At 40.2% G+C, this 14880-nt stretch overlaps 1 protein-coding gene across 2 annotated transcripts in view; it reads left to right on the top strand.

Moving 5' to 3' along the window:
• The first annotated feature begins 3486 nt into the window (after positions 1–3486).
• The window catches only part of NT5C3A (5'-nucleotidase, cytosolic IIIA), a 39082-nt gene continuing 27688 nt past the window's right edge, over positions 3487–14880 (top strand). For both annotated transcript variants that reach the window (XM_086396494.1, XM_086396496.1), the window contains exon 1: positions 3487–3703. In XM_086396494.1, coding sequence (XP_086252620.1) covers positions 3566–3703 — 138 coding nt within the window. In that variant the 5' untranslated portion in view covers positions 3487–3565. The remainder of the gene's footprint in view (positions 3704–14880) is intronic.

The raw sequence follows: 14880 nt of genomic DNA, 5'->3' as shown, positions 1-14880 counted from the left end.
TGTTGTCCCCTTCTCCTCCTGCCCCCAATTTCTCCCAGCATCAGAGTCTTTTCCAATGAGTCAACTCTTCACATGAGGTGGCCAAAGTACTGGAGTTTCAGCTTTAGCATCATTCCTTCCAAAGAAATCCCAGGGCTGATCTCCTTCAGAATGGACTTGTTGGATCTCCTTGCAGTCCAAGGGACTCTCAAGAGTCTTCTCCAATACCACAGTTCAAAAGCATCAATGCTTCAGTGCTCAGACTTCTTCACAGTCCAACTCTCACATCCATACACGACCACAGGAAAAACCATAGCCTTGACCAGACGGACCTTTGTTGGCAAAGTAATGTCTCTGCTTTTGAACATGCTATCTAGGTTGGTCATAACTTTCCTTCCAAGGAGTAAGCGTATTTTAATTTCAAGGCTGCAGACAGCCTTGACGTACTCCTTTTCTATTTGGAACCAGTCTGTTGTTCCATGTCCAGTTCTAACTGTTGCTTCCTGACCTGCATACAGGTTTCTCAAGAGGCAGATCAGGTGGTCTGGTATTCCCATCTCTTTCAGAATTTTCCACAGTTTATTGTGATCCACACAGTCAAAGGCTTTGGCATAGTCAATAAAGCAGAAATGGATGTTTTTCTGGAATTCTCTTGGTTTTTCCATGATCCAGCGGATGTTGGCAATTTGATCTCTGGTTCCTCTGCCTTTTATAAAACCAGCTTGAACATCTGGAAGTTCACGGCTCATGTATTGCTGAAGCCTGGCTTGGAGAATATTGAGCATTACTTTACTAGCATGTAAGATGAGTGCAATTGTGTGGTAGTTTGAGCGGTCTTTGGCATTGCCTTTCTTTGGGACTGGAATGAAAACTGACCTTTTCCAGTCCTTGTGGCCACTGCTGAGTTTTTCAAATTTTCTGGCATGTTGAGTGCACCACTTTCACAGCATCATCTTTCAGGATATGAAATAGCTCAACTGGAATTCCATCACCTCCACTAGCTTTGTTCATAGTGATGCTTTCTAAGGCCCACTTGACTTCACATTCCAGGATATCTGGCTCTAAGTGAGTGATCACACCATTGTGATTATCTTGGTAGTGAAGATCTTTTTTGTACAGTTCTTCTGTGTATTCTTGCCACCTCTTCTTAATATCTTCTGCTTCTGTTAGGTCCATACCATTTCTGTCTTTTATCGACCCCGTCTTTGCATAAAATGTTCCCTTGTTATCTCTAATTTTCTTGAAGAGATCTCTAGTCTTCCCCATTCTGTTGTTTTCCTCTATTTCTTTGCATTGATTCCTGAGGAAGTCTTTCTTGTCTCTTCTTGCTATTCTTTGGAACTCTGCATTCAGATGCTTATATCTTTCCTTTTGTCCTTTGCTTTTTGCTTCTCTCATTTTCACAGCTATTTGTAAGGCCTCCCCAGACAGCCATTTTACTCTTTTGCATTTCTTTTCCATGGGGATGGTCTTGATCCCTGTTTCCTGTACAATGTCACGAATCTCAGTCCATAGTTCATCAGGCACTCTATCTATCAGATCTATTCCCTTAAATATATTTCTCACTTCCACTGTATAATCATAAGGGATTTGATTTAGGTCATACCTGAATGGTCTAGTGGCTTTCCCTACTTTCTTCAATCTAAGTCTGAATTTGGCAATAAGGATCTCATGATCTGAGCCACAGTCAGCTACCTGTCTTGTTTTTGCTGACTGAATAGAGCTTCTCCATCTTTGGCTGCAAAGAATATAATCAGTCTGATTTTGGTGTTGACCATCTGGTGATGTCCATGTGTAGAGTCTTCTCTTGTGTTGTCGGAAGAGGCTGTTTGCTATGACCAATGCGTTCTCTTGGCAAAACTCTATTAGCCTTTGCCCTGCTTCATTCTGTATTCCAAGGCCAAATTTACCTGTTAATCCAGGTGTTTCTTGACTTCCTACTTTTGCATTCCATTCCCCTATAATGAAAAGGACATGTTTTTGGGGTGTTAGTTCTAAAAGGTCTTGTAGGTCTTCATAGAACCGTTCAACTTCAGCTTCTTCAGCGTTACTGGTTGGGGCACAGACTTCGATTACTGTGATATTGAATGGTTTGCCTTGGAAATGAACAGAGATCATTCTGTCGTTTTTGAGATCGCATCCAAGTACTGCATTTCGGACTCTTTTGTCGACTGTGATGGCTACTCCATTTCTTCTAAGGGATTCCTGCCCACAGTAGTAGATACAATGGTCATCTGAGTTAAATTCACCCATTCCAGACCATTTTAGTCCGCTGATTCCTAGAATGTCAACGTTCATTCTTGCCATCTCCTGTTTGACCACTTCCAATTTGCCTTGATTCATGGACCTAACATTCCAGGTTCCTATGCAATATTGCTCTTTAGAGCATTGGACCTTGCTTCTATCACCAGTCACATCCACAACTGGGTATTGTTTTTGCTTTGGCTCCATCCCTTCATTCTTTCTGGAGTTATTTCGCCACTGATCTCCAGTAGCATATTGGGCACCTACTGACCTGAATAGTATTACATTTGATGTATCCCACATTTTCTTATCAGTTCATCTTTTGATGGGCATTTCGGTTGCTTCCACATCTTGGCTATTGTGAATAGTGCTGCAATGAACACGGGAGGGCTAAAATTTCTGTGAGAGTCTACTTCCGATTCTTTTGTATATATACCCTGACATAGGATTGCTGGATCATATGGTAATTCTATTTTTAATTTATTGAGGAACTTCCACACTTTTCCCACAGTGGCTGCACAAATTTACATTTCCACCAACAGTGCACAAGGGTTCCAATTCTTCACATCCTCACCAACATTTTTAATTTTCTGGTCTTTTTGACAGTGATTGTCCTAACTTGGGTGAAGTGATATCTCATTGTGGTTTTGATTTTCATTTTCCTGATGATTAATGATATTGATAAGCTTCATAAGCTTCTTTACCAAAAATTGTCTATTCAAGTCTTTTGCCTATTTTTTAATGGGTTTTGTTGTTGTTGACATTTTTAACATAAACTGGATATTAACCCCTTGTCAATTAAACAGTTTGCAAGTATTTTCTCATATTCTGCAGATTGCTTTTTACTTACTCCCTTGTTACCTTTGCTGCACCCTGCAGCTTGTAGCACTTTACAGCCAAGCTACTGCGCAAGTCAGATAGCAACGCCCCAGATGCCTTCTGGGGGTTGTAGTCCTGAGTATGAGAGGAGGGTGGAAGGCCGAGAATTATTTTTGAGTGTGGTTGGCATCAGATTTCTTGTGGCGGGGCTGGAATGAACCACTGCCTGGTCCTCATTAGCAGAGGGAGAGATTTCGATCAGTTCCCCTTTTCTGTCCTTGAGCAGTTCCTCGGACCCGGGTTCTGAGAAGACCCTCTTCCCCACCTTGGCTTCCGGTGCAGGCGAGTTCCTCCTGCTCCCTCCAGCTTCCCGCCCCTGGGCCCTCGTGGGTTGGGCCTCCCTGGGGGCGGGGCTCGTGCAGGAGGGGCGGGGCGTCAAGGCTTGTCCACCGGCCGGCGTTTCTGAGGCCGGTGGCCACCCAGCGACCTCTTCTCGAACCGCGAGGCAAAAGAGGCAAGGTCCATGGATCGAGCGGCGGTGGCGAGGGTGGGCGCGGTAGCGAGCGCCAGCGTGTGCGCCCTGGTGGCGGGGGTGGTGCTGGCCCAGTACATATTCACCTTGAAGAGAAAGACAGGCCGGAAGACCAAGATCATCGAAATGGTGAGTGTGGGGGCTTGTCGTGCCGGGGCGCGTGAGGGGTCGGGGTGGTCCGTCCGGCCTCGCCTTCCCGCGCCGACCTCTGCTGGAATGCTGGGGGCCCACTGGGGACCCGTTCGTCCCGCCTGGGACGACCCCGCGGGCCCGATGACCTGGTCTGGACCCTTGACGGCAGCGCTCGGCTTCCCGTGGGCTTAGTTATGTCTATTTGAAACAAAAAGGCAGCAAATAGGTAATTCGGGAAAAAACTACCTCCCGCAGCAACACCCGCTTTTTCAAGAAATGGAACTTCCTGGGGATGTTTCGCCCTCCTCCTGGCATCCCGGGTCAAACCGTTGCAACAATCCAATTCTGACGGTGGTTTTTGCATCATGGCCAGGATGAGCTCGGTTATGACAAGATGTAACTTGTCCGTGGTTAAAGAAATGACAGTTAACCCAGTTGGAGCTCAGAATAGTTTATTTTGTATTTGAAATGTTACTCCTTCCTGTCTCAAACTGCTGGGAAGTATCTTTGTGTTCATTTTTCCCCCCACCAAACCTCTTACATAACGTTTTAGAAATTTATTTCCAATTTTATTGTAAGACAGTATTTGAAGAATTCCATTTGAGGTGCATTATAGGCAATATTTGCTCCAAAGTTAGGGATGTTTTGTGTTTTAGTTAGAGCCCACTCATCAAGACAATTTTTCTCAGTGAGTTGCGTTCTTTGGTACTTACTGGAGTGAATAGTCCTGTGTATACTCCCAATAATATACTACACACATGAACTTCTAGGATCTAGTATTGACAGATCAGAGGACAGTTTACCACTGTACTAAATAATGTAATTTTAGGTTCATGTCTGAGACTACGTAGCTTCAACTTTATGTTCTAATTGAGCACAGAAACTATTATTCCCAATCTTTGCTCTTGGCCCTGGGCTGAATACAAAAATATTCTTTCGTAAATAAAAGTTTAAAAAATGTTAATTCCCCACATGTTTCTTATGCCAATAGTTTTGCTTATTGCTAGGATTAAATTAGTCTTAGATTATTATTGCAGTCTTTTCTCCATTTCTGTACTCATAAGAGCAAATGTTGTTAATCTCAAAATTTTCATTTTGTTTATGTTGCTATCCTGCATAGAAAACATTGGTGGCTTCCTTTTGTTCCAAACCAAAAATGTATAATATATGTGTGGGGGGAAAAAATCCCACATTGCCATACCTTCTTGTATGTACTTGGACTGTGCATTGGTCTATCACTTCTCTTCTAAACCAAGTAGAGGTAAAAAAAAGTCAGTGCTTTCACAAAATTCACAGTGAAGCCATAATCTTTAAATATACATAATGTGTAATATTAATTCAGGCATAAGGACAAGTAGTATTGTGGCTGCAGCATAATATACAGATGTGTGTTTGGAAGGAAGAGATAGGGAATGTGGACAAGGAGACAAAATTGTAAAGGAGTGTTGTAAAGCCATTCCAAACAGTTTGCCCTTTATTTTTTAGGCAGTGGGGAGCCATGAAAGGTAGTTGGACAGGATAATTGCATGTTCAAAAATTTATTTTATAAAGATCACTTAGGAGAAGGTGAAAGGGGAGTGCCTGGAAAAAAGGAAATAATTTAGGAGGATGTTGGCAGTATTCCTTGTGAAAGATGATTAGAGCCTAGACTAGAAAATGAGAGCTCAGAGGATGAACATTTCAGAGATAAAATCAACAGGACTTGGCAGTACAAACTCTGGACTCATACAAACCTATCGCTGAATCTAGGCTTTCTCATTTATCAAGCTATGTGATCTTGAGCCGGCTTTTTAACTTCTCTGACCCTGCTCACCTATTAATTGGAAGATCATAATACTGCCTACTTCATGGGGTAGTTATGAAGTTACATGAAATAACACAGTGGGCATAATTGCTATCATTTGGGAGCTTATCATTATTTAGGATCATTAAAGAGATTAATCACATTGTGGGGATTGCAAACTAAATGGTAATAACGGCTACATTATTAGCCAAGATCAAAAAGGGGAGAGAGAGAGCAGACAGGGACAAAGTGGAGCAAATTCACTTTGTCCTGTTTAGCCAAGTAGAAATGTCCATAAATTAGTTACATTAAGTAAAGAGCTTTGAAAAGCAATTATTGCCATATAGTGGCCCATAGTAATATACAGTATATACTTTACCTGTTGCTATTATTAGCAACAGCAACTGAAAGTGTAGTGCTGGAATTGAGAAGCTAGATTGGGATTAGCACCAGTACTTTCTGAAATGTCTAACTTCTTGGCAGTAATAGTGAAAATGGTTATGATTTCTCATCCAAAACTTTGCAGCAGGATGAAAAGAGAAACCTTGAGAATACTGACAAATAACGGGTGTTCAGTGAAGAAAACAGAGATCTCAGATGTGGGAAAAGAGAACGCATTACCAAAAAGAAGGGTCAGAGTCAGCAGTGTCAGTCTGCACAGGTCACATGTTGAACTCAAAGCTATGTGCGTTAGACAGCCACTAAAAGAACAACAAAGTGAAGAAGACCAGAAAGTGACTATTAAATGCAAAAATACTCATGCCTTCAGCGTATGTTGTTTTTTGCTTAGGTTTTGAGCGGTTGGCAACGTGACCATTTTGGCAGGCAGGACAGTGAGAATGCTTAATGAAATGAGAGGAGGAAAGGGAATAATCAATCAAGCTGAGTACTAGAGAAGATAGGAAGGCTGGGGATAGAGAACACAGGTGGACAGGTAACCTTTTAAAGAAATAAGGAACAGTCCTCTCTCTTTAAGAATGTGCAATAGTCACTCACTATCCTTGGGCGGCTGGTTCCCACTCCCTTGAATACCAAACTCCAAGGATGCTCAAGGCCCTTTTATAAAATGGTAAATAGTTTTAATTATAACCTATGCACTATCTCCCATATATTTTAAATAGTCTCTGCTGCTGCTACTGCTAAGTCGCTTCAGTCGTGTCTGACTCTATGCGACCCCATAGACGGCAGCCCACCAGGCTCCCCCGTCCCTGGGATTCTCCAGGCAAGAACACTGGAGTGGGTTGCCATTTCCTTCTCCAATGCATGAAAGTGAAAAGTGAAAGGGAAGTTGCTCAGTCATGTCCGACTCTTCACGACCCCGTGGACTGTAGCCTACCAGGCTCCTCCATCCATGGGATTTTCCAGGCAAGAGTACTGGAGTGGGGTGCCACTGCCTTAGCCCAAGTCAAAAAAAAAACTTATGTATGTATCTGTATAATCCCTTAGCCAGATTCAGTTTCATTGCTCAGAGTTAAGTGCGCTCTGAAAGAATTTTATTAACTTGCCTCAAACATAGTATAAAAAAGGTATACTTCTAATATCTAATACAGTGTAAATATTATGTAAACAGTTGTAAATACAATGTAAGTGGTGTGTAAATTGTTGCCAGGGAGAAGCAAATTCAAGTTTTGCTTCTTGAAACTGTCTGGACTTTTTTTCCCATGTATTTTCAGTCCTTGGTTGATGGTATCACTGATGTGGAACATACAGGTATGGACGGCTGACTGTACCACTCACTGGTGGTACACTGGTTTAGAGGTGTTTATTCCAGCATATTTTAATTTACATTATGTCTTATTTTCAGCCTTACACCAACTGTGTCTACTTACTTCATTCTTTGTTTCTGTCCAGTTGACTTAATTTCTCCTACTAAATGGCACCTCTTTCCAATTTTTATATATCAACTCTTTTCCTTTTTTCTTCATTAGCAGAGTATATTCTAGTTATACTTTTTACCAACAGATTAACACTTATTTTTATCCAATAGGAAACTAATTCCAAAAAAGGAAATGAGATGGTTTAATGTCATTCAGGTTTTCTCATATCCTTTATTGAATTCTCCCAAAGTAATTGGAAGGGGGCAGTCAAAGGTACAAACTTACAGTTATAAGATAAATAAGCACTAGAGTTGTAATGTACAACCCTAGCTAACACTATGACTGTGGCTAACACTGCTGTAGGATATATAGGAAGGTTAGAGATTAAATCCTAAAAGTTTTTATCACAAAGAGAAACTTTTTTTTCTTTTGCTTTCTTACTGTATAAGATGTATGCTGAGTAAACTGATTACGGTATTCATTTCACAATGTACATATGTCAAACCATTATGCTGTATACCTTAAATTTATAATGATGTATGTTACTTATATCTATATAAATCTGGAGTGGGGAGATTCTCCCGAAGTAGGCGTATCTAACAAATGAAATAAAATGGGAACACAAAACCAGAATAAATGTATAGTCTTAACACTATTCCCTAAAGAGCAACAGAGAAGTTGGAAATTATTTGGACAGCAGGAATAAGGGAGATAGAACTGCCACTTGAAGCTCCCCAACCAGTTTAAACTGTCATTTCTAATTTAAACACGTCTCAAGTATTTATGGCTTCCTTGTGAACATCAGCAATTATTCCTTAAATAGCTGGTGCTGTTTTTGAAACCTTAGTGTGTTTCCTTCCTAGAGATAAACTTCTAACAAAATCTTCCTTTCTTCTATCTTAAGATAATATCAGATGTTTTCTGAGTGCTAGTCTGTAAGTGGAAAGCCCACTATTGAATCTAAATTTAGATATATTTAGAATATATATATATATATTTAGAATATGTATATATATTTAGAATGTATATATATAGAATATATATATAATTTAGATATATTTAGAAAAAGGGCAGGGAAAAACCAAGATTTAAACAACTGCTTCAGGGGGTTAACACTATCACATAGGCTTTTAAAATATTTTGATAACTCAACTTTAATTTTTATCAGTACAGAAATTTATGACTTCTTAGCACATGTTTTAAATTCTTGATTTGTTCTATGAAGCGTGTTCCCTGAATTCCTGTGGCATTTCCTGATGATTTCTCATAATTTAGCAATTTATGCACTCTGTTATATTGTTTACTATAATGTATGTTCTGGTATGTCTGGATTGGTGCCTGGTTTTTTTATCATCCTTTTTTATTAGTTGCACTTGACTAAGAGAAACAGAGACCCCAAATCAATGGCTTTATTAAACAATACAGATTTTATTTTTCTAGTGTAACAAGAAATCCAAAAGATAGCAGTTACTGGTGTTAACTAAGGGGTATAAGGTATGAAGAGGCCTTTGAAATGTCCTTGGCTTTTCTCACGATCACAAGCTGTAGTAGTCCTGGCCAACATTTCCATCTTCCAGACAGCAGAAGTGAGGGAGCAAGGAGGAGAATACTTACTCCATAAGCAAAACTTTTTCCTTACATGTGCTTGGAGGGAATAGTGTCATATGGTCACCATAACTGTAAGTAAAGCTGAGGAATTTTGTCTGTCTGAGCAACTTAACCACCCTCTGACAAAATGGAGATTCTGTTAGTAAGAAAGGAGAGGGCATGTATGAAGGTAATCAGCAGTCTACCAGGCTACCCTGTAGTACCTGTTCTTTTTTCATATCACTGACCATTCAGTAAGTATTCAATATTTGATCAAATGAAAGTACATATAATATTACAGGTGGTCAGTCAGCTGATAGAAAAATAGAGCATTCCAAGTACTTGGTAATAATAGCAATAGAGGATATAAATTCTGAATAGCTTTGATCTTCTGTCTACCCAAAGAGTAAAGATTTATTCATCCACACCTAAAGTGGCTAGATCTTAGTATTAATAGTTCCTGAGATATGGCCACTGCCTTCATAACATGCTGAGATTTAGAAGCTAACCAGCTAAATAGGTGTCACTGCTAAGTCGCTTAAGTCACGTCCGACTCCATAGATGACAGCCCACCAGGCTCCCCGTCCCTGGGATTCTCCAAGCAAGAACACTGGAGTGGGTTGCCATTTCCTTTTCCAATGCATGAAAGTGAAAAGTGAAAGTGAAGTCGCTCAGTCGTGTCTGACCCTCAGTGACCCCATGGACTGCAGCCTACCAGGCTCCTCCGTCCATGGGATTTTCCAGGCAAGAGTAGTGGAGTGGGTTGCCATTGCCTTCTCCGAAATAGGTGTCACTACTAGCTTAAAAGCTAAAGTCCTAACAGTATTTCTAGAATGAAAGAATGTAAATGTTATGAGAGAGAGATCAACAGAAAGCTTTGTGGCGTTCAAAGGAATAGGAGGCGACATTGGGTAATGTTTGATAGACATGGTGATATTTGAGGGGTAGAAATCATGATGTGTCCAGTTTGAGTAAAATATATCTTCAAATAAGGAAAATACATTAAACTCTTAACTTTGTCAGAGAAAATATCCAAGGTCATCTTGAATCTCCAGATTTGCAAGTATGGAAATGTTTGTGCCAGGCATATGATTTTTGTCTTCTCAAAGCACATTTGTCATGTTTCCTGAGTGTTATCCTCATGTAGCAAGTTAACCACATTTTCAACTGCAGTGACAAGTTTGATATCTTATCTAGTGAGCTATTTTCATGTTAGCTAGAATAGTCCCTGAAAAAAGTTTTAGCTTTACAAACTGGCTGTTTTTGCTTATTCTTTTTGTTGTGAACTCATTTACATGACAGATGAAGCCATCCTTGGACCAGATATTAGGTTGACCAAAAACTTTGATCAGGTTTTCCATAAGGTCTTATATACTAATATTTTTAATTTATCCAATAATTTTGTTTTCTGGCTAAAAGGTATCATATCCTTAAATCCTTTTACTGTCTTCATTTAACAAGTCCCCCCCTCTTCACATGATTCTGAGGCTTACAAAAATTTGAGAACCATTGAAGTAAACAGTTCAAATTCCTGCCACCAGCATAATTACAAATTTTACAAGTCACAAAACTTCCAGGTTAATTGCTTACAAAGAGTGAAAATTGAGGCTGCCAGAATTTACTGTATGAAGAAGAGAAAGCAGAGTGATGAGAACATAGGAAAATGAGCACTTTCATTTACTCAGGAGGTGGTATACATTGGTTAAGTAAGTAATAGTGCATGGTTAAATTATGGTACACATATATAATAAAATATTGTGCAGCTTTGAAAAAGAAAAAAGTAAATCTGTATGAGTTAACGTTTTAAAAAGCTCAAAAGATAGTAATTAGGGGAAAAAAGCAAGGTGTAGGACAGTTGTAGTTCCAGAAAAGATATACATGTATGTGCTTGTTATTGGAACTTCTTGAGAAACTATACCAGAAGCTGTTGATGGTTGTTGCTGGTGACAGTCGAACTTGGGAGGGTGAGACTATGGAGGAAACCTTCAACTTTATCATCCTTTAATGTTTCATAATGTTTGAAGTAACATGAGCATTTATTTTATTTATTTTTTTAAAACTGGTTAATGAATAGCAATAACATTTTAAAAGGTGTGTGTTGGACCACATTGTAGAAACATCTCCATTATCAGGTATTTGTAAATAATTTGCTAAAGATCCCTTGAGCTTGTTTTTTTTTTTTTTTAATTTTTTAATAAATAACATCTGGAATGTGTTTTAGTATGAATAATCTGGTAGCTGAGATACACTAAATTAGCATTGCTAGATCAGAAGGAGAAGAGTGTAGGAGAAGAGAGAAATAATTTTCCCTCCACCTTTCTAAATTCTCCACTGGGGACCCCATAGCAAGACAAACTAACAAGAGAGAAACTAACAAGCTCACTAACATGTACAATACCAAGGGAAAGTGAGTAACTCCTGGATGGCTTAGAATTATACCATCTGAAGCTAAAGGCAAAAAGAAGAGTGTAGAAGAGGTGTGGAGGAAGCGAAGTTGATAAACCTGACCTAGGTTGATACTCAGATTGAAGTGCATTCTCCATTGATAGATTTCTTGTGCTTTAATCATCTTCTCTTCCTCATACAAAGGGCGATGCAGACGGAGATTTCTTTTATTAAAAAATACAAATTTCCCTTGGTGGTTTAGTTGCTAAGTTGTGTCCAACTCTTGCAACCCCTTGGACTGTAGCCTGCCAGGCTCCTCTGTTCCTTGGTATCTCTAGGCAAGAATGCTGGGTTGGGTTGCCATTTCCTTCTCCAGGGAATCTTCCCGACTCAGGAATTGAACCCAGGCCTCCTGCATTGCGGGCAGATTCTTTACCAACTGACCTACAAGGGTAATGTCTACTCTGTTTTCTAAGCTTCTCTGTGTCTGCTGTTTCTCTGAAATAATCAGCTCAAAATAATCCTTATGCAAAAAAGGTACACCTTGGGGTGGCAAATCTGCCACCCAGGAGGAGCAGGAATTAAAATAAGCCTGGAGTAAAGAGAATGACTGTGCTCTCTAGACGGCCATGGGAGCAGCAGAAAGAGGAGGGCTGAAAGTTGACACGTTGCAGAAGTGAAATATATAGGATCTGAAAGGGAGCAGAGTTTGTAACCCCAAAATACGCCTCTGTGGTATCTGGGTTATTTTAGGCTGTTTCTCTGTTTGTTTGTTTTTTTTTTTTTAAAGGGAAAAAAACAGCTGACGCGAGAGAAACTCTGAGAAATAAGCAGAAGTTACCCTTTGATAAGAGCAATTTACACTTATAAGGAAAATTTCCATTTATAGGGTTGTCTCCCTTTCTGTACCAGGAAGAGGGCAATGACTGAGTCTGTTGAAACTCTTGGGCTTCCCAGGTGGCTCAGTAATTTTAAAAAAAATCCACCTGTTGATGTAGGAGAGGCAAGAGATGCGGGTTCGTTCCCTGGAAGATCCCGGGAGGAGGAAATGGCAACCCACTCCTGTATTCTTGCCTGAAAATTCCATGGACAAAGGAGCCTGGCAGGCTGCAGTCCGTGAAGTTGAAAAGAGATGGACACAACTGAGCACATAAACACATAAAAACTCTTAAAAATCTCAACTCCACATAACCATACCCTTGTTTATCGAGCTTTGCCTGAAAACCTGGCTTTTCCTTCCCCCGCATCTTTTGTCTTTAGCTAAAGATGGTATGTAGGTGATGTGCTGTGCTTAGCTACTCAGTCGTGTCCGACTGTTTGTGACCCCATGGACTGTAAGCCCCCAGGCTCCTCTGTCCATGGGGATTCACAAGGCAAGAATACTGGAGTGGGTGCCATGCCCTCCTCCAGGGGATCTTCCCAAGCCAGGGATCAAACCCAGATCTCCTGCATTGCAGGTGGAGTCTTTGCCATCTGAGCCACTGATGGCTTGGGTCATTTTGGAAGTTAACTCAGTTTTCTTGGGTATCTCTGATGTATACAGGAAGTATACTGTATATGTTACTAAACTTGTTTTTCTCCTGCTAATCTGTCTTTCATTACAGTGGAGTCTCAGCCAGTAACCTAGAAGGGTAGAGGGAAAATTGTTTTCCCTCCCCCACAGATTTAATAATTTTGCAAAGTGCTTTGGATTATCCTAAATTTTCATAGCAGTTTAAATGTTCCCTATAATTTATTTAAATCATTTCCATGTATTCCTCTTTTACTTGTTTTTAAAATAATTATTGAATTAAGCATACAGAGAATCTGAAATCCTACTTCAATCTTTATTCTCCTTTTATAGGTTGTAATTTATGTCTTCACATAATAACTTATTTGAAATCTAATGTCATGAACCTTACCTGAAAAATAGTGCAGTTGCTCACGTGGACTGCAGTACACCAGTCTCCCTGTCCATCACCAGCTCCTGGAGTTTACCCAAACTCATGTCCATTGCGTCGGTGATGTTGTCCCACCATCTCATCCTCTGTTGTCCCCTTCTCCTCCCGCCTTCAATCTTTCCCAGCATCAGGGTCTTTTCAAATAAGTCAGTTCTTCACATCAGGTGGCCAAAGTATTGGTGTTTCAGCTTCAACATCAGTCCTTCCAGTGAACACTCAGGACTGATCTCCTTCAGGATGAACTGGTTGGATCTCCTTGCAGTCCAAGGGACTCTCAAGGGTCTTCTCCAATACCACAGTTCAAAAGCATTAATTCTTTGGCGCTCGGCTTTCTTTATAGTCCAACTCTCACATCCATACATGACTACTGGAAAAACCATAGCCTTGACTAGACAGACCTTTGTTGGCAAAGTAATGTCTCTGCTTTTTAATATGCTGTCTAGATGGTCCCCCCTTAAAAATAACAGCGATCAGGGAACTCATGCAATTCTGCTTTTCTGCCAGCAGGTGGCAGACTTCCCCTCTCATGGCACAGTGCTTCATTTCTAAATTACCTTTCTTGTTAATGCACTTTTATGTTTACTCTTTGTTGCTTTAACCTGAAGTGAAACAGAAGGCACCACCCCCACAACGTGCCATTTTGGTGTGTGAAATATTTGGCGTTGAAGGCAGTCAAGACGCAGCCGACTCAAGAAAAGCTTTTTACCTACTCCTTACCTGCGTAAAAATTGAGAAAGGGGTCCTCCACCATGAGAGAGCTAAAGATCACAGTTTTCATCTGGGACATTTCCCTACATAGAGGGACAAATGTCTGCTTACCAAACGTTTGATCTTCCCCTCTTCCTGGGAATTGCCTTCCTCCTCTTTGAAGCCCCAGACCCCTGCCTTTTTCTCAGCTCAGCATTGTATAATATATAAGCCTTGATCAATTGCCTGGCTGTCTTTGGGGCTCATATCTTTGTGGAGGCTCTTGTAGCTACGAAATTAATTTTTTCTGTTAATCTTTCTTTCTGGTACGGGGGATCTCGCAGGAACCTAGAAGGGTAGAGAGAAAATTATTTTTCCTCTCCTAAAAACTATTAAGCTTTGAAATTTAAGCCAAGTAAGACAGTATTTTGCTATTACAGATGTAAATACCATTTGTCTCCTTTTTTCCAATATGTGTTCTTCGTTTTCAAGGTGCTAATAGGTTAGAGTTGTTTAGCAGTTGAGGAGAGTTGCTCAATGTGTTTGGCAAGTTCCTGCTTGTAATTAGGTGGAAGTAGATGATCACAGGTTTAACATGATGTGGGTTCCTGCAAGATACTTCCTGCCTCTGTTGTATTTCCTTTGAAGACTTGTCATGGTACAGCCTTCTCATTTACCTTACCTCAGATGTCCTACTCGGAGTCTGGGTTCAAAGTAACACCATCAACAAAAATAATAATAGTTGTGTTATTATACAGTCTTCCCCCATGAACAGTTTGTCAGTTCATCTCAATTTCTTCAGTCACACTTTTAGCGTTCAGAGAGAATGAGACACGTGATCAATTTTAATATAGGGAGATAGGAAAAACTTGAGAACCTAGCCTAGCTTTATAGCATAGTGAAATGTTACAAAGAAGAAACCCACCAAAGTTCTCTAAGATAAAAAGGGACTACACCAGCATTAGAACTAGGAAT

This window comes from Bos grunniens, chromosome 4 (genome assembly GCF_055505025.1).
Source record: "Bos grunniens cultivar Pamir isolate PY7600 chromosome 4, Bosgru_T2T1.0, whole genome shotgun sequence".
NCBI classification, from domain to species: Eukaryota; Metazoa; Chordata; class Mammalia; order Artiodactyla; family Bovidae; genus Bos; species Bos grunniens.
Note: the sequence above shows the minus strand (reverse complement) of the source record. Positions and strands in the feature narration are given on the sequence as shown.